Source organism: Bactrocera oleae, chromosome 5 (assembly GCF_042242935.1).
Source record: "Bactrocera oleae isolate idBacOlea1 chromosome 5, idBacOlea1, whole genome shotgun sequence".
Lineage (NCBI taxonomy): Eukaryota > Metazoa > Arthropoda > Insecta > Diptera > Tephritidae > Bactrocera > Bactrocera oleae.
Window position 1 is genome coordinate 66,714,932 of NC_091539.1, and position 24,904 is coordinate 66,739,835.

At 31.7% G+C, this 24,904-nt stretch overlaps 1 protein-coding gene across 1 annotated transcript; it reads left to right on the top strand.

The window, feature by feature from the left end:
- The first annotated feature begins 14,286 nt into the window (after positions 1-14,286).
- Positions 14,287-16,057, top strand: LOC106625809 (vitellogenin-1). The gene is made up of 3 exons (XM_014245634.3): positions 14,287-14,623; positions 14,717-14,976; positions 15,235-16,057. The coding sequence occupies exons 1-3, from the start codon at positions 14,377-14,379 to the stop codon at positions 15,922-15,924; spliced, it is 1,197 nt and encodes a 398-aa protein (XP_014101109.3). The 5' UTR covers positions 14,287-14,376; the 3' UTR covers positions 15,925-16,057.
- Positions 16,058-24,904: the final 8,847 nt, after the last annotated feature.

Below are 24,904 nucleotides of genomic sequence, written 5' to 3' on the forward strand. Positions count from 1 at the left end.
ATGATTGCCGAGTTGTTTCAACCTCAAAAACTGCGATTCCCCTGCCTCCATACAACTTTGACAGTCAGCATCCAACAAGATTTTCAGTCTTTCACCTTAACCTTAACGCATGTACGCCAATTGGAAGATGTTCAGTTTGAATTCCTACGATTCCATAAAGATGAACCTTGCTATGAGCAAGTAGTTCTTGCGGTCGCACAGTAGCTAATTATCGACCAACACCTGCTAAACTTTCACAAAGTCTTTTAGCGCACAGTAAGCGAGCTCAAAGCTAGTATTGCCGTTCTGCTGTTGTAGTAAATGCTCACCTCTCTAAAGGAAACTTTACTTAGGAGCAATAGAACTACTGCTACCTTAATGACAGCTAGCTTTTGCTACAGTGAGCTGGTAGTCTAAAACTATGCTTGACTTAAAGCTCCTTCCCCATCCAGTGCTGCCACGCCTCCTATATATAAAATAATATAATATGTGAAATTAAACTACTCTTAGTCTATGATTATACTTAGATTTTCTACGAGAAGGAGTTACCAGATTGTTATAGGGAAATGAGAACCTTTGAACTTCTGAACATATGCTTGGTGGGCGCGGCTTGCATAGAAGTTTTCTGGTACAAACATTATCTTAAAGCTTGAGACCAACTAATTATTTCAAGTAGTGATTGGGCCGCCTCTATATGTTAAAAATTTAATTTTTTGTCCAAAAGTTTTTTTTTTATAATCTACAGATTTTACCCTCAGGCTAAGCAAAAAAAATTATTTATTTTTTCGCTCCATCCTACTATACATATTTTTTTTAGTAGGAAGTTCTTCGAAGTCTTAACTACTACAGAATTGACGGATAGATTTTGGGATTTGTATAAGAGTAGTTTAATTATGTCCAGATTCTAGGGCAGAGTTTTTAAGCCAGTCAATCAATTTCATTGGCAATTTATTGTTTTAAGGATCTGCTTTGTGAATTGTGTTCAACAATTATCTCTTAGAATCTTAATGTTTCAAAGGAAATTTTATTCTCTTAAGAATTCACAACTGTTCATACATATTGTTTTTGTTGTGGAACGCCCCATATATTTACATATGCCCAGTAGGACGTTTATAAACGGAAGGAAATGGGATATATTTAAGCTTCTCCACGAAGACCTTTTATTACCCAACAAAAACAATTTTATTACAATAACAAATTAGGTAAAGCCTAGCCATACAACAAGAGTGCAGCATGCTTCGCGGCAGGACGATTAAAAGCGTAAACGGAAGTGTGTTAAACTTAAGCAGGAAGTGCAATGTCGTACATTTCATATATGTAACTATGTACATTAATATATATAATGTATATATACGAGCATAGACATGTATATGTGTGCTTAAAAGCGACGCGTAATTTCGGCTTTCATGAAATTTATGATCTAAAACGCACTTTCCGTCCTGCTAGATAATAGAGCGCGCACATGTAATAAAAGCAACAATAACAATAAACATAAATTGCCGAGGAATGATGTGTACGTGCCATGAAGAAGTTTGAGACGACCCACAAACTGTCCGTAACAGTAAAAAAGATTTAAAATGGATCTTTAAAGAGTGATTTATATACTGTAAACAAATAAAGTTTGAGGTTAAGTATTGCAATAAAGAAAAATTAATTTTTTTACAACTGCAGCCTTATTACTTTAATATGCAACAAATTAAATGCGCACAATGGTGATATTAACTCTTCAAGAGTTCCCTAACCGTGAATGAACAAAAAAAGAATAAATTAAATTGAAAAAGTAACAACAAAAAATTCTCAGAATCTGTTATTAACTAGTTAGTTTGGGAAAAGAAAAGCAAACATTTTGTAAAGCGAAGTGACAAAAATTTCCGCTGAGCCTGAGCTTCTTTCACAGCGCACTTCAACGCGTTGAAACTTTTAATAAGCACAATGAGAAAATATCTTTTGTTTTTATTGCCATGTCGCGATGTTAAGTTGTCTGCGCTTCTCTAAGCTTGCTTTTCTATTGTGAATGTGTTTCCCAAATGACCAGCAAGTAATCTCTGTGGCAATGAAAGAAATAGTTGTGAAAAGAAACAATTAAAAATATATAAAGATTTTTCATTTCTCTTTTTACTAGTTTTAATGATAGTTTTTATTTGTTTTCCGGATATGAGAGTAAGGGGGAGAAAATAGTTTATAAATTTTCAAACAGTTTCTGTTTAAAACTAACATTGACAGCCAAACAGTGAGGCTGTGATTATGACACTGTCTTTATGGAGAAAGAAACAAAATTAATTATGGAGGTATTCTAGTAGAAGAGACATGAATTCGAATTTGCAATTGTATGAACTAGCGATAAGTTAAACTAATTTTTTTTTTACAAAATGGCGACTGTTTGAAAAGAAACCATTAGTTTTTACCATTTTTTTTATTTCTTGTATTTTTTATAAATAGTAAAAATTGAAATTTGGGTATGAGGCTAGTTCATACTCGAGAGAGATCTATAAAGCAGATTCTCTAAAAAGTTCAAGTAAATCAGTCCAATAGAACTCGAGAAATCGTGGTTATCGCATTGAAAAAGTCTGGTCTTAGAAAAACGCATTTAAAGTTTCGCGTAAAGTCGTTTGTTCGATTAGACCCAGCGGAACCAGTTTGGAGGCCGCACCAGTAAAATATCTATATCTTCGAAAATAATTTTAACTCTCAATAATTTTCTGGTAGATATATTCCTAAATAGTTGAAAATATGAAAAAAAATCGATTCTTTTGAAATTCTACACTGGAATACCCGCTGATGTTATAATCGATAAACTTAGGACCCACATACAATGTCCTACTTGAGGTCTCATGCATCATTAACTAAAGGCTTTAAGTTAAAAATTTGGATTTCTAACCCAAAAATAGCAGACTGTTAGAGAGAGAAAGGCAAAGAAAGGTAAAAAATGACAATAAAAGATAATATAGAGAGAGATAGAGATAGCTAAAGATATTAAGAAATAGAGAGAGAGAGACAGAGAGAAAATAGAAATAGGAGAGTGATAGAGAGAGAGAAAAAAAAGACAAATAAGGAAAAAATATAGAAATAGAGAGAGCTAGAGGGATAAAAAGAAAATAGACGTACAGAGTTTCACGATATTTTCTCCGATGATGCAAATTGTTAACCTTACAACTATTTAGAGGGCACTTTCATTAAATTTTTTGAAACTTAGAATCTATATGTTGCGCCTATATGATCTCGAATGAGAAAGCTTCTTCTCTAAATCGTTTACAAAAAAAATTTCAGTGATTGCCCTTTCTCTTCCGCGTTTCTCTTTGATGAATTAAGGGGTCTTAATCGTGAAACTAAAAATGGAGCTTAAATTTCAGAAAGTACTTTGATCTCTTATGCGTCAAGAATATAAAAAAAAAATTGTTTTTGAATACTTCTATATCGAATGCTTGCTCATATCATCTCAAACACTAATGTGACCCTCAACAAAGCCTCCAGTCATTCGATAAAGGTACCCTCATATTACCATACTTTTACGGTTTGATGGTAATTAATGTAGACCGAAGGGAAATAATTCAGTTTCATTTACTTGTTTTACGCTCTCCCCACAACCACTTTATAAACCGAGTGTGTAATAAATTACACCAAACTGTTGCAAAAACAAGTTCCGTGGCTGATATTGCAAAACTTTCATTGAGATTTAATTACTATATTGTCGAAAAAAGTTTAGTAAAAAGTTGTGAGTTTTATTGCCCACAGCAACCGAGTTGTGTGAGAGCAAACTTCTGCGTTTTGGACATGTAATTCGTGTGATATGCATGAACTCTGTTAAGTGGCTGCACACGTAGTTAAGTTTTATAACTGTAAACATGATAAATATGCCTACAACATAAATTTATATTTGCAATAATTATTGCACGCACATATAGATGCTATGTATGGTATTGAAACATATAAATTTTATTGAAGTACTTGAGCATATGCAGTATGATTTACTGGGTGCTAAGTAAGCATCAGTGTCGAAAACGTGCGAAATGCACCAGCAAAAAAAATTATAGAATTGCCACCTGAGTTTAAAATTTCCTTTAAAAATATGCACTTAAAAAAAAGCCAAAATTTAATCAAGTTTTCATATATTTGAACGTTGTCAGATGATTTGATTTATAAAAATATTTATAATTTCCTAAAAAATTATTTAGTTAAGAAAAGCAACTTCCGCAAACAGTTTGAATATGGACACCAAAAAAAAAATTGCTTATTAAATAAATTTGTGTTTCTCATTTTCATAAAAAGATGGGTCCACGGTTCTTTCCTTTGTTTTTGAATTTTTTTGGTGAAAGTCTTTGAAAACATACAAAAAGTAAGAAATTAAAAAAAGCAACATTTTTTTGTAACTTTTGTATGCTAAAACATAAAAATTTTTTTTTGTCGGTGGTAACTCTGTTTATACATTTTTTTTATCAAATCTTAAAATTTTTCCTGATTTTTTGAAATTCTTTATTTATCACATGGGTTGTTTATATTATATTGATATGTGTAAAAAGTACTACGTGACGTATGATGAACTTTTAGAGCGCCCTTATGGTAGAGATTTCAACTAGTTATGTCAGGCTGTGTGCAACACTCTTAAAGACACATGAATTGATAGAAATGAGTGCTTCGCCAATTTTTATAATATAATATATAATTTATATAGAAATAGTTTTGTTTTGGAAATAAATTTTTAAAAATGTTAATGGTTGAATATCGCTTTTAGTACGAGCAATATTTTACTTTTTTATAAAAATAGTTAGAGCAAGTTCTAAAAATTAATATAATACACTTTTGCTTATGAAATTTTAAAAAGTACACCTTATATGCATGTGCTCCATGGCGTATGAGTGACATCTTTCACATTTTTGTTTAACCTATAAGCTCAATTAAAGATAAACTTTTACTATTAAATTTATATAAATACAATATATATATTTTTTACTTATGTTTACTTTAAAAAGAGCCCAAACAAAAACTTTTTCTCCAAGAAGTCGAAAGCATGCAGCAATAGGTTTAAAAAAAAAAAGCGGTCGGAATTGCTAAATCATTGCCCACTTCACCATTCTGCTTAGTAATAAATTATACCATAAAGCATATAAGGAAAAAAGTGAACAAGTTACATGATTGCTCAGCTCTTAAATACATAAAAGATACGACTGCCTTTTGGACGGCAAAGCAAAAAATCGAAAGCACTCGATATTCGCATTAAGCGCTTGTTTGAATATGTGTACGCCAACTAAGCGAAAAACTGCTGACAGTTAGGACTTTTAGTGACTACACAAAAAAACAAAAACAAAAAACAATAAAAAATATGGGCGCAGTAACCGTACTCTTGTGCCGAGGTGAGTGCACTTCAGTGCTAAGACCCAAACCTCGGTGAGTCAGCTTATTAGAAGGGAAGGGCCGCAGCGAAACAAAGTAAAGTAATCGCCTGTAAAACATATATAAGCGCCGATGGGTATATGAGTACGAACGTATGACACATAAAAAGCAATATATATATATATATGTGCTAGTGATATAAAAATGTGAACACAAATGAATTTTTCTCTTATACCAACTAATGTGTGGGCACATTGTATGGTGTGGACAGGTCTTTTGTTAAACTCCTGCGTCGAAAGCCTGTTACAGGTGTTCATGTTTCTATTATTTACGCACATTCACAAGTGAAGAACCATTTTGCATACTCCAAATGTAGGTCGGCACCTGCTAACAATATTTATGCTTGTTTTTTGGAATACCGTTGGCTTTTAGCAAAATTACAGCAAGATTTTTTGCTATTTCTTTGCAATGCATATTTCATAGGCAAACCATTAACGTGGAAATATTGAACTGTACGTGGCTATGCACTTGAAAAACCTATAAAAATGTGATTGTATGTATTGTAGACATGAAAGCCAGTATAACGATTTTAACTGAACGTTTGATGATTTAATGAAAAATAACACAGCCAAGCGATTTTAATAATTGATCTGTAATTGAAATATTAAAGAGAATAATTTAAAAACAATAAAAATCATTAAATCTGTGCTCACAAATATATCATATTAGCAGTGTTTTTAATAGAAGCGTTGAAGTTATATTTTTAAGAGTGTAAAATGTTTACACTTTAGAGTGAAGAGATAAAGAGCGTGGAGTGAAGAGAGATATATGTGAATTTTCTGTGGGTTTAAAAAATGGCAAAGAAAGTATAAAATGTTGCCTACAATCAGGCGCATTTTATAAAAATCTACAACCATTATATAAAAGTTCAACAGAGAAGTAAAGCTGGAAATCTTAAATTACGGAATTACATGAAATACCACGCTCATATTTTTCTTGTAAAATTTTGTGTATATACATCTCTCTGTATTTCCAAAACATTTTCGTAAACTCCCTTAAAGGCAGTAAGCATGAATTTTAATACCAAATATTTATTATTCAGCCAACTCGTTTAATATGCAGCCACAAAATGCCAATATTTAGCAGCGAAAAGCAGAACAATGTGAAATATTTTATACAAAACGTTTGCGGCTCGGAATAATGGTTGTATTTCATTTACATGAATTTGGGACGCTTTGAGTACAATAATTATTTATGCCATTCTATTTGATTGAGTGACTTTTGATAAATAATAAAGGTCTTAAATTGAATATTTTTCCTGCATGCTTCTTTGTTGCTGAGTTTAAGTGAAAGAATCACTCATACGCCATGCCGACCCCACTTCGATGTAATTCAACCAACCTGAAACCAACTGAAAATTTGTTCATACAAGAACTTCGATTTAAACAGTTTCTTTGGAGTTTGTAGCGTTGCTTTGGTAAATAATCCATGGCTAACTTCCTGGAGATATTTTGTCAAATAAAAAAAGTTCCAGTAAGCACTTGGACTATAATGGTCCGATATCGGATTCCAATAAATGAGCAGATTCTTGGTGAGAAAAGCACGTGTACAAGATTTTTTTTAAAATTAATTTTAAGGGTCTTATTGCTGCCAGGGAAAGCGGTAATCTAGCGATATGTTATGTTACAAAGAATTACAAATTCGTACAAAAAAATCAGATTGGAATGAAAAGATATATGAAATTAAATAACACAAAACTAAATAAAAAAATATAACATAACATAACGCAACACAACTCAACAAAACATAACACAACACAATATAATAACATAACTTAGCATAACTTAATGTAACATAGCATAACATGACATAGCATAACATAACATAACATAGCACAACATAACACAACATAAAATAACATAACATAAGATAACATAATACAACATAACATAACACAATATAATAACATAACTTAGCATAACGTAATGTAACATAACATAACATAAGATAACATAATACAACATAACATAACACAATATAATACAACATAAAATAACATAACATAAGGTAACATAATACAACATAACATAACACAATATAATAACATAACTTAGCATAACTTAATGTAACATAAAATAACATAACATAAGATAAAATAATACAACATAACATAACACTATATAATAACATAACTTAGCATAACGTAATGTAACATAACATAAAATAACATAACACAATATAATACAACATAAAATAACATAACATAAGGTAACATAATACAACATAACATAACACAATATAATAACATAACTTAGCATAACGTAATGTAACATAACATAAAATAACATAACACAATATAATACAACATAAAATAACATAACACAATATAACATAGCATATAAGATTTACAAAAATTATTTTTAAGTATATATACATATATCCATAATCGCTTACTTTTAATCTAGTAGAGTCATTGTATCAAGCTCTTAATTAATACTGCAAATTGCTACAATGGGCTACATACACAACAATATATTTCAATTACGCATTTATATCTATATAAATATACAATAGTTATCCATATAGATACATCAAATAATAGTATTACTTTTAAACTTGTTTTTGTTTTTAATTAAAATTTTACACCTCCGTTGCATCTGCCATGTTATAAGCAAAATTGAAATTTTCCACAAAGCCACAAAGGAATTGAAAAGTGATTGCATTGCAATGAAATGATTTGGAAACAACTCAACCACAGCTGCGGGAAATTCGGTTTGTTACAAATGAATGATTCGGAATTGATGTGTGGTTTTTAGTAAATTTTTTTAAAGATACATGACCTGTGACAAGGTCAGCAAAAGAAATAAACATCTGAAAATCTATCAAATAGAGTTTAATTGCAAATAACTTGGTGAAAGTGTTCAATAAATGTTTAATAAATAAATTAATAAATGAGACTTAAAAGTATGAGTATCGCAAATTTGTATATATGGTATAGACAAATATCAGAATTGCAGCTGGTGAGGTAAGAAATTAAACCCATTTAAACCAGCATATTGGTTTGTATGTTTTTCAAGCTTTCTTATTGTTAGGAATTCAAACTTTTAATTGGAGTCCTTAACCCCTTTTATTGTTTAGATAACTTTTTTATTTTATATTAAGTTTTACATAACTGTTATTTTATACATCTCTTCCTTTTCTTTCGGTTAAAGTCTGAAAAAACAAATCGGTTCACTTATGACACACCTGACTCAACATGTCTGTTACCGCTTTTTAAAATCATTTATTTTTTAAAACCGTTAGTTTATATTTTGATTGCTATAATTTATAGTCTTAACATTATTTACACTTTCCTTACTTTCCATGTGTTCCATTATGGTAAAAAAATTACCTTTACGGTCTGAAAAGTCTCAATGGAATGAACGCTTTTAGTACTCTGTTAACATAATAACTGTGTTTAATAGAAGCATGAACAGCAAATGTTAATTAAAATGAGTAGGACAGCTTTTTATAACTTTGAGGAGCGCAATGAAAACTCGCATGTCAAAAAATTCACTTCTTTGTCTGGTTTGCCATTTCATGAATCTGTAAAACATTTCCTTTTCAGTTATATTTTGAATGTAAAGCCTAACTATTTCTCCGAGTTGTTTTCGTTATAAAGTGAAATCTAGTACGACTTGTACTGAGTTACAAAACATGCCTAATATGTTGATGATAAAAATAGTAGATACCTACATATCAGCATTGCGCACCCTGTATTTTTTAACTAACTTATACAAATTTCGGTTTGTATAATACCATTTCGGTTGTATAATACCATTAACAAGAAGAATTCTTCATTATGATAAGCAATTTTAACTACTAGCAATTAATGAGAGAACTGTATAAGTCGACTTAAGCAAATGTAAGAATACAGCAGTATTTTTCATAAACGAAGTATACAAATTTCAAATGTGTAATATGCTAGCTAAATTTTTAGCTTTTATTAAATAAATAATAAATAATAATATAAAATAATAAAATAGGTACAATTTTGAATAAAAAGTTATACTTTAAAATGTTTTTTCTAAAAACTTTTTGACAGAACTGTAACAATTATATCTTACCTCTGCTGGGGAACAATAATTGAGAGATACGTTATGTATTGTTGAAAATATCAAAATTAAATCAGAATAAATATTTATTGTGATATTTCGTGCTAAATTTATTTTGATATTTTCATCTCTTGCATATTATTTTTTGAATCTTATCTTACCAGGGAAGTTCTTAACCTATATAAACATATTTTTTTACGAGGACAAACACTTACAAAAATTGTTGTTGCCTACATTAGATAAGGTTAGTATTGTTTTGCAAAGACTTTGTTTGTACTGTTCTGGCAGCGTCTAGGTAAACCTGTGAATATGTTTCAAGAATTTTGGAACAAAGCCAGAAAGAAAACAAAACAAAAATATTGCTGAAAATAAAAATAATACTTAGTTCTGAAGAAAAAATGCATTGTTCATTTGTACATTTGTACATTTATGGTTGGATCTATAGATTTAACAATTTCATGTCAATTTTGTAGGAAAAAATATGAAAATGGATTTTTATCTGTCCTCGTCATTAAAAAGCATTTATTACATGAAATAAACCATTTTTACTCGCATCCAACGAATATAATATACTTGTATAAGGAGTGTTCTAAATATAGGTGAAATTTTTTAGTATTGAATACACATTATATCACCTTTGAAAATTATTATTTATTCAAAATAGTATTTTTACTTGTATTTAATCCCTCAACCAACTTTCTCGTAGTAAAATTTGCTTTGATACTAATAATTTACGGAATTTTTTCACTAATTCAGCACGATTACTAGCTTCTAAAAGACCTGGCCCTTGTTCGTCATTTACCATAAATCCTTACGACCATTTTTAAAGCGTTCAAATCACGTATATGTAAACCTGAGTACGACTCACACAATTATCACCCTTCACTTTTTTTATCAATTCGTATGTCTCAGCGATTTTTTTAAATTAAACACAAAATATTAAGTTTCTCTAATTTCTCTAATATATCTAAAAAAATAAAAATATTTATATTAAAAATCATAAAAATGTTGTATATAAATATAATATACTTTTAAAGGTAAACGAATTTATAATAATAATAATAAATAAATAGCAGTGTTAAAAAAAATATTTATTTGACTATGTTTTGATTACTTTTAATTTTTCATGAATGCCTTCATTGTATTCAAATACTTCTTCTATTACAATTGTAAATATATGTACTTGTTACAATAGCTTTAAGAAAACTTGCGATTATATTACTTTTCTTAGTTTCTATTGTATTGTAATAAATAAACAAAAAACTAAAAAGTAATCATAGGTAATCAAAAGTAATCATAGGTAATTAAACGTAGCCAAAATGTACCGATTAAAAAAAAAAATTTAATAAAATATATTTGTTAATTAAATTAAACTTCGATTACTTTTGTTTAATATTTTTATAATTTGATTAAAAACTCAGCTATCATTACAAAAACTGGTAGTTATTTAATAGCTCTGATTAGATATATGCTTTTATAGTTAACTCTACTTGGTGCGTCGTCAGACCGCAACTTTAACTCTACTTGTAAATTTGATTATTAAATAATAAATTTGTTGTTGTAGAACGCTGCAGCTGGCACGCCATACTATAATAGATACATAATTTTATCTAATAAACAATAATAAGAAATATACAAATATTAATGATAATAAGTTTTGTTGTCTAGGTTAGAACCACATTTTACTGAAATAAAAGCAACATTTTTAAACATTTAACATATTTCTATTTCTGCTCTTTCATTTTGCAAAACATCTAAACTAAATTTAAGCTCTTTCTCACGTTAAGCACTTACATTAAACAACAATTACTCTGATTGACTTATTGTGCTGCCAATGCTTTACATGCTTCTCTGAATGAGTACATTGTTTACAAGCGCTCTCAACACCAGTTGGCTCAAAACAATTCAACATCGGCAATCTCAAAGTAATTATTTATAAATATAATTACTTATATTCTTGGGCGCATTTAAATCGCTTTGCAGCCGCGTAACTTACAGATGCTCATTTCTATATGTATCTATATATCTATATTTGCATAGAACAAAGCGTGCCTTGCATACTCGAAATGCTACTTGTTGCTTTTACGTATTTAATTATTTTTTATTGAATTGAAATTCATAGTTGTTTGCTGGTGGGAACGCCTTTTATGGCGCGCTTACGCTGACGCATGTTTGCGGCTGTCGACGTAAATCAATTTCTTACATTTTTTGCGGTCAATTTGTTATCTATCTTAATCGGAAGTCATCGTGGAATACTTCATGCCAAGTTATTCTGAAAAAAAAATGTTTGGGTATTTTAGCGAATTGATAACAAATTTAGTCTTAAATTTATTTTTAGTTCACCTATGCATATTCAAATTTGTTGTTTTTGTGAGCTATTGCTACATTGACTGAGCTATTGCTACAGAGTATAATAGTTTTGTTTCTTATTGTTTTTATTAAATTTAATTGGTTGTAGTGGCATTTTGAAAATTTTTCAAGTTTTTCAACAGATATTGTTTGCACTTGTGCTCATTTTAATGAAATATGTGGAAGTTTAAAAATAAATTAAAAATACATATTTTTTAAATCTCGTATGACACATAACTTCTTTCTATATTCATACTGTGAAACGGAAGTAATAAAAAAACCTCTTTGAGTATTGAGAATATTATCAAGTTAGATTACTATCCGTAAAATTTTATTCTATTGTCTATAAATCATATACATATTTTCATAAAGTTTGATTTTTAAGCCCTATGGGAATCTAATTAGAAATTTTTTGTTCTAAAAAAAATTCTTTGCTTTGTATAATAGAAGAGTTGTCGTGTTCGATTCACCATTTCTCTATTCATTATATTTCAGCTCTGTGCTCTTGTCAAACAAACCGCATGTCACTACAAAATGAGAGACCAGATGAATCGTTATATATTTCTAATTTTTTTGCGCGTTCGAGTCACTCTCTTCTACTCTCAAATTTCGTTCGATTTTAGCAAACAAAAACATTTGCAAACCTAATTTGGTATTGAGGAAGAAATTGCAAAAAAAAAGTTTCCTCATAGTTCTAAAAGGCAAGAGACATGTGTCTAAATAACTTTAGTTTTGATTTTTACTTTCTAAATTTTCATTTAATGCTTTCACACTTTTATTATTTACAACAACCTGTTAAAATTTCAAGCCTATTTTTAGCCAGTTGTAAAATTTAAAATTCGTTCAATTTCCTAATAGAGTCATCCGTTACACACGATATTCTAACGACTGTGGAAATATAACTACAGAATGCTAGTGAAACTCTAATAATTCATTAAATTTACATTTGAAATTCTAAAAGCATTTGATTGACTCAGATTTGCATTTCCTTTTGCGTTAAAAATAAAATGAGAAGCAAACTGCAATAATAAAAGCATCAAAGCAGTGTAAAAGTTATCGAAAAAAAAACTTTGAAAAACGTTTGAGAGCATTTACAGTGTCGTACAAAATAAGAGCAAAAAAATTTGTAGATTATTGTCAATACGAAATGCGATATTTTTTGTTATTCAAAATATATAACATTGTGAATTCAAATACAAATACATTTGCTCATTCACTATTAAGAAAAATAATCATAAGTAATTTAAGGTAATTTTATAATTAAGCAAAAATATTATATTATTTAATAACACTTTAAGTTAATTACTTTTCGAATGTTTTCGCAATATTTCGCCTTCTTGTCATACTGTCGTGGAACAATTACATGTGATTTTTTTCATTTTTCTAACCGATTAAATAGGTCTAAATAATAAAAAAAAATAATAAATATTTTCAAAAATAAATACTTGATTAAACACAAGTAATAAGTTATGTATTAATTTCACTATTTTTCGATTATTTTTGATTATACTTGAATGTTCTCAATATATTTAAATACTTCACCTTTCTTAATATAATAATAGCAGCACGTATATTTTTTGGCACAGCATCGCATATGTTTCTTTAGTCGACTATTTGATAATTAAAGAAAAGTAATAATTCAAAAAAAATAATGAAAAGTAATCATATGTAATCAAAAATAATCATATGTAATCAAAAGTAATCGTCATTTGATTACATAAAAAGTTATCAAAACAAATAGAAATAGAAGTAATAATTTAATTATATTTCCATTATTGTCGATTACTTATGAATACCTACATTCTATTCAAATATTTCAGTTATCATATAATATATGTAATATTTGACATCGGTTTCAGCATATCTGCGGTTTTATTTTTTTTGGTAGTAATAAATGAAAAGTAATAAATAAACAAAAATAAAAAGAGGTAATCATAAGTAATCATAGGCAAACGGAAGTAATCAAAGATAATCAAAAGTAATGGAAATATAATAATTGATAAAAAAATTCAATATAAAAAATAAATGATACTTAAAATATTTTGCGATTACTTTTGATTTTTATTACACATTTATTATAAATTCTGTAATCATTACAATTATTAACGGTTATATAATAGCTTTGATTAGAAGAATGATTTTCTAGTTCGTGTGATTTAATGCTTTTTTTACTATTCCATTTATTATTCACGTTCTAACTGGGTTGCGCTTCTGTTAAAGAAGGTTAACGGGAATTTTTTCTAAAAGTAGTATGTATTTTTGGTTTGTTTGTACTTTCTAATTCTAATCGTATTGTCTGATATTATTACCCATAGCATATATTTTTTCTACGCTACTGTAAGCTAAGCATTGACTAAGCTAAACTCATCTAGATTGTTTGGAGAAATGAAAAATTGATCAGAGATTTCGGCGACGTTCACAATTGAGCGATAAATGTCATGCCTAAACATAGAAACATGTATTCTAATACACGCACGCATACATATGCTTGCCGTTACCTGTATAAATATGAGTTGCGTTCGGCACACGCGAATAGTTTGCCAGCAACACTCGTCGCATTATTTACAATTTCCCTTCGAAAAGACAAATTTAAAAAAATAAAATAAAACTAATAACAACAGTAAAAATGTCGCGTTTGCATGTCCGTATTAACACGGTTGCGTTATTGTTTATCTCGTTTGCTGTCGCCACACACGCACAGGGTGGTCTATTCAGCATCACCGATGTGGGTAAAAGTCTGAAGGATATTGCGACGGGCGTCTCGAAAGACATAACCAGTTACATACCCTCGCCTGAGGGTATTTTCGAGTCGAGTAAGAATCTATTGGCCGGTTATCCCTTCGAATTGGCCTCCTCGGCAATAAATACGATTTGTAAGTGTCGGAAGTGACTGACATTACCATAATACTGTGTTATGCTATGAATCCTTCTGTGTCATTATATCTTTAATATTGCCTATATCTCAGGTTCCTCGGCACTCTCATCTCAAACGATAAAATCGCGTGTGACACCCGATTTACAAAAGATCAACTTTCAGCTACGCACAGCTTGCAACAATTACAGTTACCCGCTGTTGAAATCTAATCAAATATGGCGTAGTCCCGAATTCGATCCGACGAAGAAGGTGGTCATTCTGGCTACCGGCTGGACCACAACTGTTAATAGCTCGGATACGATCGACGTGTTGGCTAAAGCGTATAACTGTCGTGGTACTGTGAATTTCGTGGTGAGTATGCGTTAAGAAGTGGGGTGAATAAATAAACGTGAGAATGATATAAATAAAAAAATCTTCAAAAATAAAGAAAATATAATGACACATTTTTTATCAATAAATTCAGGAAGTAAGATTTTAATTTTCATAAATTTTGATTTAATTTGATAATAAAAAAGTTTACAGCAATAACTAGTTAAATGTCAATAGAATTAAATTTTTAGTTCCTGAAAAAATATGCAATTACAAAAATAACAATCTCCTCGTACACAGGCCCTCGACATAGCCAACTTCGTCGATACACTTTACACTTGGTCTGCGCTAAACACAGACGAAATCGGCGCGAATCTTGCCGAAGGCATCGAGTTACTAACTCAGATAGTACCGCTCGAAAACATACATCTCATCGGTCACAGTTTGGGCGCGCATATCGTAGGCGCCACTGGACGTTACTTTAATGAAAAAACCGGTAAGCTGGTGCCGCGTATTACCGGTTTGGATCCAGCAAAACCATGTTTCAACGAAGGTCACGTGCTCTCTGGTCTACAGCGTGGTGACGCTAAATTCATTGATATAATTCATTCGAATCCCGGTGTGCTGGGCAAGCGTGAACCTATGGGTGATGTAGATTTCTATCCGGGCGGCTTGGATCCGCTGCCAAAAGGTTGTCTGCACGTGGTATGTGCGCATGGGCGGGCGTGGGAATACTACGCTGAATCCGTTTATCCCGGCAATGAAATGAATTTCATGGGCAAACGTTGCACTTCACAGACACGATTGCTCGATAATAAATGTCCAGGTGCGGAGCATCCTATGGGCTATGCGGTGCCGCATGAACTCAGAGGTAACTACTTTTTGGAAGTGAACGAAGCGGCGCCGTTCGGTAAGGGCGCCAGTAAGGAGAAATTGGCGTCTCAGGCGAATTGTGGTTTATGCTCGGAGAAGAAGCAGCCAATAAAATGATGTGACCGTTGCTTGAGTCATTAATTAAAATAAGTTTTAAGAGTTTTGCATTAATAAATTTTATGTTTTGTTAAAATGACGGCAACCCTGTTAGTTGTAATATCATAAATAAACAAAAAAATAATACTGAAAATCTTTTGTTTTTATTATGTTACATACGGTATATTGAATTGGCGATGTGCTGGTTGTAATCGTGGTCAAGACAAACAGCCTATTAACCTTAATCTATTTGCATTTTTATCAATTCTTTTTTTTTTTAATATATAAAGCTATCATTTGATTTAATTTTAATTTCAACGTTTTGTATTTTCTCTGTTAATAATGTTAAATTTCCTACATAGCTCTTTGCTCATCTCGTCTGTTTTGCTCTGCTCTTTCATCCACACAAACAATCACGTGCCGCTAAAGCTACTGTACTCACTCTCTGTTCACTCTCCAAAAATTCGAATGCATCGCAGATGGCGAAGAAAAATGCGGCAATAATAAAAGCTCCGCCCAAAAAGGCTATCAACTGAAACGCTTAGAGCTTCGTTGCCACTTCTAAGTAGTTCAGTTCACTGTTGAAGCTGAAAGCGGCTAGTTAATGGTGTTGATGTTCTCTTTTATAAACTTCATAACTCCGCTTTGCAAAAAGGCGTATTTTTTAAACCAAAAATTTTGGAAAAAAGAATTAGAAAGCTCTAACTGTAGAAATATTAATAAATTTCTAAATATAGAGCTCATGTTTAAATTTTATTTAGAGTGGAGAATGAACATCCTTAATCCATAAATCTTCATCTATCTGAAACATCCGTAGCAAATTTGACAGCAGGTTTTTTTTTTTTGAAACATATTTACTTGGAGAATTGTGGCAAGGTCTATGAATCTAACTCTATTTTTCAGGCAGATTTTGTTGCATCATGGGGACAGTTTCTTCTTGCTGTACATAACATACGTATATGGCGATGAATGCTCTCGAATATGGGAATGAAAATTTAAATAGGTAATGCAGAAAAAGGAAGTGTTTGGTATCTAGCGAATACAATATTATATAAAGTAATATTATTTTATACTATCAAGAAAACTTAAGTTAATTTCGAAAGGAAACGACCGTTTTACATGTCTCAGTTCTCTAGTTAACTATAGTTCTCGGCGCAAGATCGCTTGTGCTTTTTCTGCATTTGTTTACGCGTCTGTAAAACCTTTTGCCGGCTTCTTTAAGAGAAATATTCGCGTTCGTTAGCAGTCCATTATTTTGTATCTGCTAGGATGCAGATTTCGTAGATTTATTTACTTCTCAAACTTTCGAAAATTTGAAAACTTGACCCAAAACTCTTAATATGGATCCGTACTGTCAACTATTGGATAGTCTGAAGGGAGCAATCGCCCAGGAGCGAATAGCTTTTGGGCAATAAGAGTGTAATTATGTTTCACAACGCCAGGCTACACACATCGACAGAGACTCGATAGAAGCTCCAGGAGCTTGGTTGGGAGCTTCATATGTATCCAGCTTTTAGTTTGGGCCTGGCATCAATGGCATGATTGCTACCTGTTCCTGGCTATGGTGCATGATATCGCTGGTTAAAAATTCACCTCAAGAGAAGCTTGTGCAAATCGACTTTCTCAGTTTTTCGGCAATCGGGACGAGGGTTTCTATGAATATTGAAATTACTTTAAAAATGGCAATAGGTTATCGAACTCAACAGTGCATATTTCACCCAAATCGAATCATTCTAATCATGCTGAATAAAACGTTTAAGTTAATGTTCAATGGAGACATGGATTATTCCCTACTATAATCAATATATCGTAACAGCTCCGCACATAGCTTAGGCAATGTTTCTGGGTCGTCCTCTCCCCAATAGTTATTCTGGTTTACCTAATCCCCAATAATCATGCCTCATTTACCCATTCAAGGGTTCTATTTTATATGAAATAAGCAAAATTCGACTATCTTTAGTTTAATCTTCAGCCTAAAAGCACTTTAACATTATTGTATTCCCAGTTGGAAAACAATTCGCTATCATTTAAGTTTGCTATCAAGCAACCACCATGCACTCACATGACATCGTCAGCACAAATAATTCAAAGCATTCAGTGAATAACTGTAAAATTTGTTAAGCACTATTCCCTTGTTGTCGAATTTCGTGAAAAGCGTGTAGGCGTCGCTTGATTTTCTCTCGAGAACATTTGACTCAGTTTGGGTTAGGTCGCTTAATTTGTGCCCTGTGGACTGCTCGTTACCACGAAAACGCTAATAAGTACCTGGTTGTCATAGACGACGAACATACACAGTGGCACATACGGCTGTTGGCAGCATGCGCCTAAATGTAGACAACATGCACACCTTTTCTAGTTCGTTATTTAACTACGCTGGAATTTCTTTCTTGCAATGATTTTATTTGTTTTGCTGACCGACGTTGTTTTTGTTGCTCATTTGTGAGTGCATGTGTGTGTTTATGTGTGCGTATGTGTGCCATGAATTTTGATGCGCCTGTAGTCTGGTTTTCAATTTTCTCCACACATTAGTTTAGCACATATGTTGTGTGTGTATCAAAGCCGAGCAGTTGCTTCCACATCCACTTTTCGCCATATGTGTGTATGTATGCGTATGCGTTGGTGTGTGTGTGTTTGCCATTCACGTGCCGTTTTGTTATCAGATTGCCATACCTTTTGTTATGTTTGCCTTTTTTCTTCTACCTGCTAGCTGTTTAACTAGCATTTTTTGTTGTTGTTGGTGTGATTTTTTTAAACAAATTACGGTTGTGGCAAAAGTAAACATTTGTTTGCCTGATTTTCATTGCTGATTCACTTGGAGCGTACTTGATATTCAAGGCCAGCAAAATATAAATGAGTAGACAATCTGTTTTGTGCTTTCTTTTGTTATTGTTTTTTTTTTTTTGTTTTTGTGGCAAATGCACTTGTATGGCAATCAGGACTACACTGTTTTTCTATTTTCCGCATCTCATCGTCATCAGCAACGCTTTCTTATGCGTCAGAATACGGGAATATACCTGTCGAGATTTCATCAAAGGCGTGATCAGCATTTTGCAATTTGTTTTTATGTGTTTGTAGACGATAAATTTATGTATTTTTTTCACCATTTGCCAAATGTCCTTGGTGTACATATATCTAGGAAAATGTTGAAGTTATGAATTTAGGTTATGTTTTTACAAAATTCATTAGTAGAAAAATGTATATATATTTCTAAAAACCTTAAAAATACAAAAATGGTAAATATTTGAAAAAATGTGGCAACTCTGAAAAAGTGAGAATTGCATAAACTTTAAAAACTTACCATCTTACTTATCAAATTAACATAATTTAGTGTTTAGTAAAGGTAAATATTTTAATTTAAGAATTATTTCATATGGCAACTCTGGTTATAATTTGATCATACAAAAAATTACCCTGCAGCTGTTCTAAAGTATGTCTGTTTTGTATCCATAAAAAAGTAATCACTTTTAGTATATAAAAACTTTTTTTTAATAGTTGGCAACTCAGTTTGATTTTATCTTATATATCAATCCTAACTAAATAAAAATTTTTAGTACTCTAAATTACGTTTTATATCTGGCCGTGCTTGAAAATGTTAAGCATTTGAACAAATTTAAAAAGAAAGTAATTATTTGGCAACACTGCCAAAAAAACCGTGTATTTCAAAGAATCTAATTGCTCTTTCTTCTGTTATTCGGAGGTTGTTTTATTGCCAATCTATTTTTTCACATTATTTTGTGGTTTGTATTTTCAAGATGTGGGCACAATGTTCCAAAAATATAAACCAAAGAACACATTTTCTTAAAAAATAATTCTTCGATACTAGTTTGTTTTCTTTTAACAACTTTTGTGTTATGAAAATTATATTATCATGGCAAGCCTGAAAAACTTTTTTAAATTGCTTTATTACTTGCATTATTGTTAATTTCTCTTGGTAATCCAAGCGCATAATTTTTAGATTCAAATATAAGTGGCAACCCTGTTTCGAAAATTTGCTTTCTTACATTCAAAAATGTTGTGGTTTCTTCCAAAATATTATTGAAAGAAAATTTAATATGTTATATATTATATTTCTATATTAAATTTCAGCAAAAACTTAAAAAATAAAATAAGATTTTCGAAATTAAATTTTTTTGGTTTTCAACATGTTTCTGTGTTTATTAAGTCTGGCAACCTTAGAAATTTTTTGATTAATTTAGAGTATTGTATGTTTCGTTTTCTTTTACAGTAATATGGCAACCTTAGAGTAATATGGCAACCGTAGAGTAAGTATATTTTAAAGAAAGAGGAATGCGCTTTTACTTTAGATATATAAAGTAGTCTGCAGAATATAAGAGCAACCCTAATCTAGTATACCATCATGCCTGGTTAAAAATATTTCTAAATAAAAATATAATAACAATATTTTAAATAAAATTGGTATCTTATTTTGTAAAATGTCTCCGTTTGGAAAAATATATTCGAAAATATTTTATTTTCAAATACTTCACTTCTAAATAAAATTTTCAGTTTTTGGCGATACTTTATTTTTTAAGCGTATCATAGCTTCATAATCTGATGAGTATCGGTTTTCAATATTTTAATTTCGAAAAATTTAAAAAAAAATTTTTTTTTTCAATCAATTTTTTTTCAGATTTAACTTCTCTAGAACAAAAAAAAATTTCACCCACATGTTTTTTTTTTGAATTGTAAATAGGTGGCCACTACTTAAGATAGAATTGTACTAGAAATCCTTTAACTTTTTACACTATATTCTAACAGTTTATTATAAGCAATTAAGCCACTGTTTTTAATATGAGTCGCTATCGCGCCACAATCTCAAATATCCAAATAGTCAAATTCACTGTTGCACACTTCGCCAAAATACAAGCGCTAATCTAATCTGGCAGCGCTAAATTTCTAATTAGAACGCGCTCAAATGCCGAGAGGCAGAGGCATGTGTATGTACGTCGCAATTTTTGCTGTCGCTGCATAAATTAGCACTGTCAGCGCTGCTGCAGGGGTGCTTCAACTACGACTTTGAAGGCGTTGAAAAATAATCGCGCATAAATTTACACAATATTCCGACGGCTTAGCCCTGCTCGGGCTTGTTGAGTCTCCAGCGTCGGCACGGTGGCTTAGCTGCCAGCTGTTGTTGGCGGGTGTTGTTGACTGATACGAGTGAATTTATGTGCGGCCATTCAGTTGCTGCCCGGCAGCCCCGCATGTGACATGCTTAGCTGTTGTGGGTTTAATTTTGCATTTTCACCAAGCCACTTTTGCGGTTGGCTAATTTATTTCTGCTGACTTTTGCTTAGACGACCAACCACTTGTTTAAGGAACACATACATATAAGAATGTTGGTATTTGGAAAAGGCGACTTATGCGAATGTGGGAAATTAATGTCTAAATATGAGGTCATAGCCGGTTTTCCGCATCCCCCACTAATCTTGCATTAAAATTTTTGGTATGAAAACTCTCGTCGGACCAGTTCACAATAGTCAGTAGAAAGTCCTACCATTTTTTCGCTTCGTTTTAGTTTAGTTCAGTTTTACTTATTTATCTGCTCGGAAGCTGTTCGGATATCCTCTTCGTTTGATGATTCGATTCACTGTATCCTCTGGGCCCATTGCTGTTTACTTTCAGCAGATCGAAGTTTCTCCTTAATCACATAAATACCTTTAGTCGTCTCAAGACATGTCGGTCACTTGTTCTCTTTTTCGTTTCTTCCATTTTTCAACATCAAAAACTCCTCTTGGATTGGTTACTACATTTCGTTCACGATTTTTCGCACTAATCCGCTAAAACCCTTTTAAGACTACTTCTCTCGGTTAGCTCGATTTCCAACCGTCGTAGACAGCATTATTATTTTTTGCTGATATTCGGAAAAACTCGTCGGTCTTTCTGTAGAAATTCTTACTTATTGAATGGCCAACGCGTTCGTGGGTCCATAAATATTTACCATTCTGTAAATAGTGTATTTATGGGCTCTACAAATATGGTAATATAATTATATGGTATTGACCTAGTTATAATGACGCATTGGGCGCAAGATTATACATAATATTGCTGGTTGGAGATCTGGCTATGGAGCGACGTATTCTTCTTTTTTTATTTGAAGGGCTTAAACTCAAGTATATATCAATGTTATCGATAACCAACCTGAGTTCCATTAGAGTTTTGTGTTTTACTTAGTTCAGTTTTCTACGATTTTGATGAAGTTTCAGATCTTTTAGAAATTAGTGTAATATGTAGTAATAATGGAGAATTTAATAATGGACATTTAGGACCTACTTATATATCTATAAATCTGCATATATGATTTTTATTAAATCCCCTTTCGAATCGTCGCTGTTGCAGTTGTTTAGATAGCATGATGACGAAATCACTTTAATTTGAACGGGTTTATATACATACGTATGTATTATTAGCTGAATAACCTTGGGTGGATTTTCATTCCGAACTTCTTCCTGATATTATAGAATATGCAGATTTAAATAGAGATTGTGAATGTAAAATTGTATTGAATTTTTCGCTTAACAAGCCGTGATGTATATTCTGGCATAAACACTTCCGCGTTCGTTGTAAAAAGTAATTCACACAAAAACTTTGCAAAGTATACATACGTACAAACATAGTTGTTGAACAAACCTGCATTGCATGTCGGAAGTGTTTCCTCTTCCTTTCAGTGTTACAATGTTGAACTTTTGCGAGTCAAAGAGAGGGCTTCAAACCGCTTTCCACCATTTTATTTATATTATTTTTCTCGTGTAATGAATTTTTAGACGAATAGCCTAAAAAAATTATATGTTCTTTCCAAAATAATATTAAAGAGAAGATAGGTCTAGAAATTGAAACCCATTTAGTTTAGCCAAGTCAAAGACTAATATTCAAGCGTAAATCAGGCAATTGTATTTCAAAATAGTTGAAATATCAAAATTCCTACCAAAATTGACTCTGCAAATTTCGTATCGCCCATAAAAGTTTTCTACAACAAACTCCGTTAGTTCTCCTTATGCCACTTTAACAGAATTAGTAAATTATTGTTGTTGTTTAATTTTATCTTTCGCCACAGTGGTGTCCGCTGTGGGAAAAATACACATTACATTTTTACTGCGAAAATGTTCGCGCTTTTTATACGCTCGCGTCTATTTGGCTCTAGCGCCTAACCTTTCTTGCTTGGAGTATTTGCACCTTTGGCCAAAACATAATAAAAAAAATATTGAAACACAGAATTACATACATACAAATGCATAATTTATATGGTTGCCACCGCTGAGATTTATTACTCTACAACCTCTTATTAATAGAGTGCTGGAAGTTGTGGAAGTACAATAATTCCGTGTTTGCTGCTGAAGTTGTGGCATAAAGTTTATGAGGTGTTTTATATCCGCACAGTAGTAAAAGGAAAGAATACCGAAACGGCAATTGCTCAAGTGAGAAGTATACCTTTAGGCAGAATGTAAAATAAATAAAATAACTCGAGTTAATTGCTGATTCATTGCTTGGCCTTAAACTCTACTAATTAACACTAAGTTACGAAATAATTTTCTTTTAAATCTCCATAAACGCAATTTAGACGATATTTTTGAAGGCATTTTTATTGATTTGATGGATCTTATAGTTAATTCACCTTCGCGGCTAACTCGAGTTTAAAGTTTTCTCTCCAATATTTTTATTAGAATATTTGAGAAACTCTAAATTTGCTAATTTTCAACTCTTCTTAATAATTCATAACTTTAAAATAGTCAGATCAAATTTTTAGTTCCAAAAGATTTGTACGTATAGTTAACTAGGTGCTTCTGATAATCAAACAAAGCATAAAATCTTGAGCTAGGTTAGGAAGAATGTATCGACTAAATATAATCCAAAATTATGTATTAGGAGTATTATTTCGTTTCCAATAGCTGGAAAGGGATTTACCAGAAATGAGGGTCTTCACAATATTTGATAATATTGGTTTAAGAGTCAACAGCTTGAAGTTTAATGAAAAAGTTGCTGAAACCCATTCATCCATTCTTAACGAAGCAACGACTTCTTCGATTTATTCTATTCTAACCAGAACCATGTATCAGGTTTCAGACGGATCTCGTCACAAAAAAAAGCGTAAAGCACACAAGTAAAAAACATATATGGGATTGACTCAAAGCGCTATGCCGTTTTATGAGGGTATTTAACCTAACCTTACCTAGTAAATCCTTTGTTTGTTCGTGTGAAGTTTGAACACAATATGTCAATTCGGTGTGTTTGGCAGCTGTTTCTTTACGACGTGAAACGATTGTCTAGAGATTTTTACCATGAAAAAATAAAATTGAACAACGTGTTTGCTTCAAAACTTTTTAAATGCTACTGAGTTGTTCAGAATGTTACGAGCACAACTATTTAATGGGCACAAAGCACTCAGTGCAGGTCGTGAAGTCATCGACAACTTGCTTCATGCGATTTGTGCAACCACCTCTGTTGATGACGATAACATCGATAAAGTTAAAGACACAGTGTTTGAAAACTATCGTCTTGGCATCAGAAAGATAGCAGAAGATCTCATTATTTCTTATGGATCGACTCAACACATTTGAGTTAATGTTTTGGGTATGGAGCAACCAAGTGAATGTTAGACTTATACTAAAATACCTGAATAATCTGGAAAAGCGACATCGGGTACAGGTCGCAAAGAAGATACTTGTCAACGGAGCTGAGAACTATACATTCACCAAATGCAAAATTACTGATAACGATTTGTGAGTTTGTGAAGATGATGTTGAAACTGTTCAACAATTTAGAGAATGGCGCTCCAAAAATGAAATCCAAAAAACTAAAATTGGCTGAAGGCACTGAAGGTCAGCGCAGTCGAGACTTTTAAAAAGTAGAAGGAAAATTGAGTTAACGGTTGGCATGTCTATGTTGGCTCAAACAGAGCCTACTTTAAAGCCGGCAATAAATATTTGGTCCGGGTCATATACGATCAGATGGTATACCGTAATTTGTTACGATCTCAAACGCTATTTAGTTAAGATTTGGCACCAAA

Excerpts from the sequence above, each read along its gene's own strand:
- LOC106625809 (XM_014245634.3), top strand. The coding sequence starts at position 14,377 with ATGTCGCGTTTGCATGTCCGTATTAACACGGTTGCGTTATTGTTTATC. Across the intron at positions 14,624-14,716 it reads CTCGGCAATAAATACGATTT|GTTCCTCGGCACTCTCATCT; the intron begins GTAAGTGTCGGA and ends CCTATATCTCAG. Across the intron at positions 14,977-15,234 it reads GTGGTACTGTGAATTTCGTG|GCCCTCGACATAGCCAACTT; the intron begins GTGAGTATGCGT and ends CCTCGTACACAG.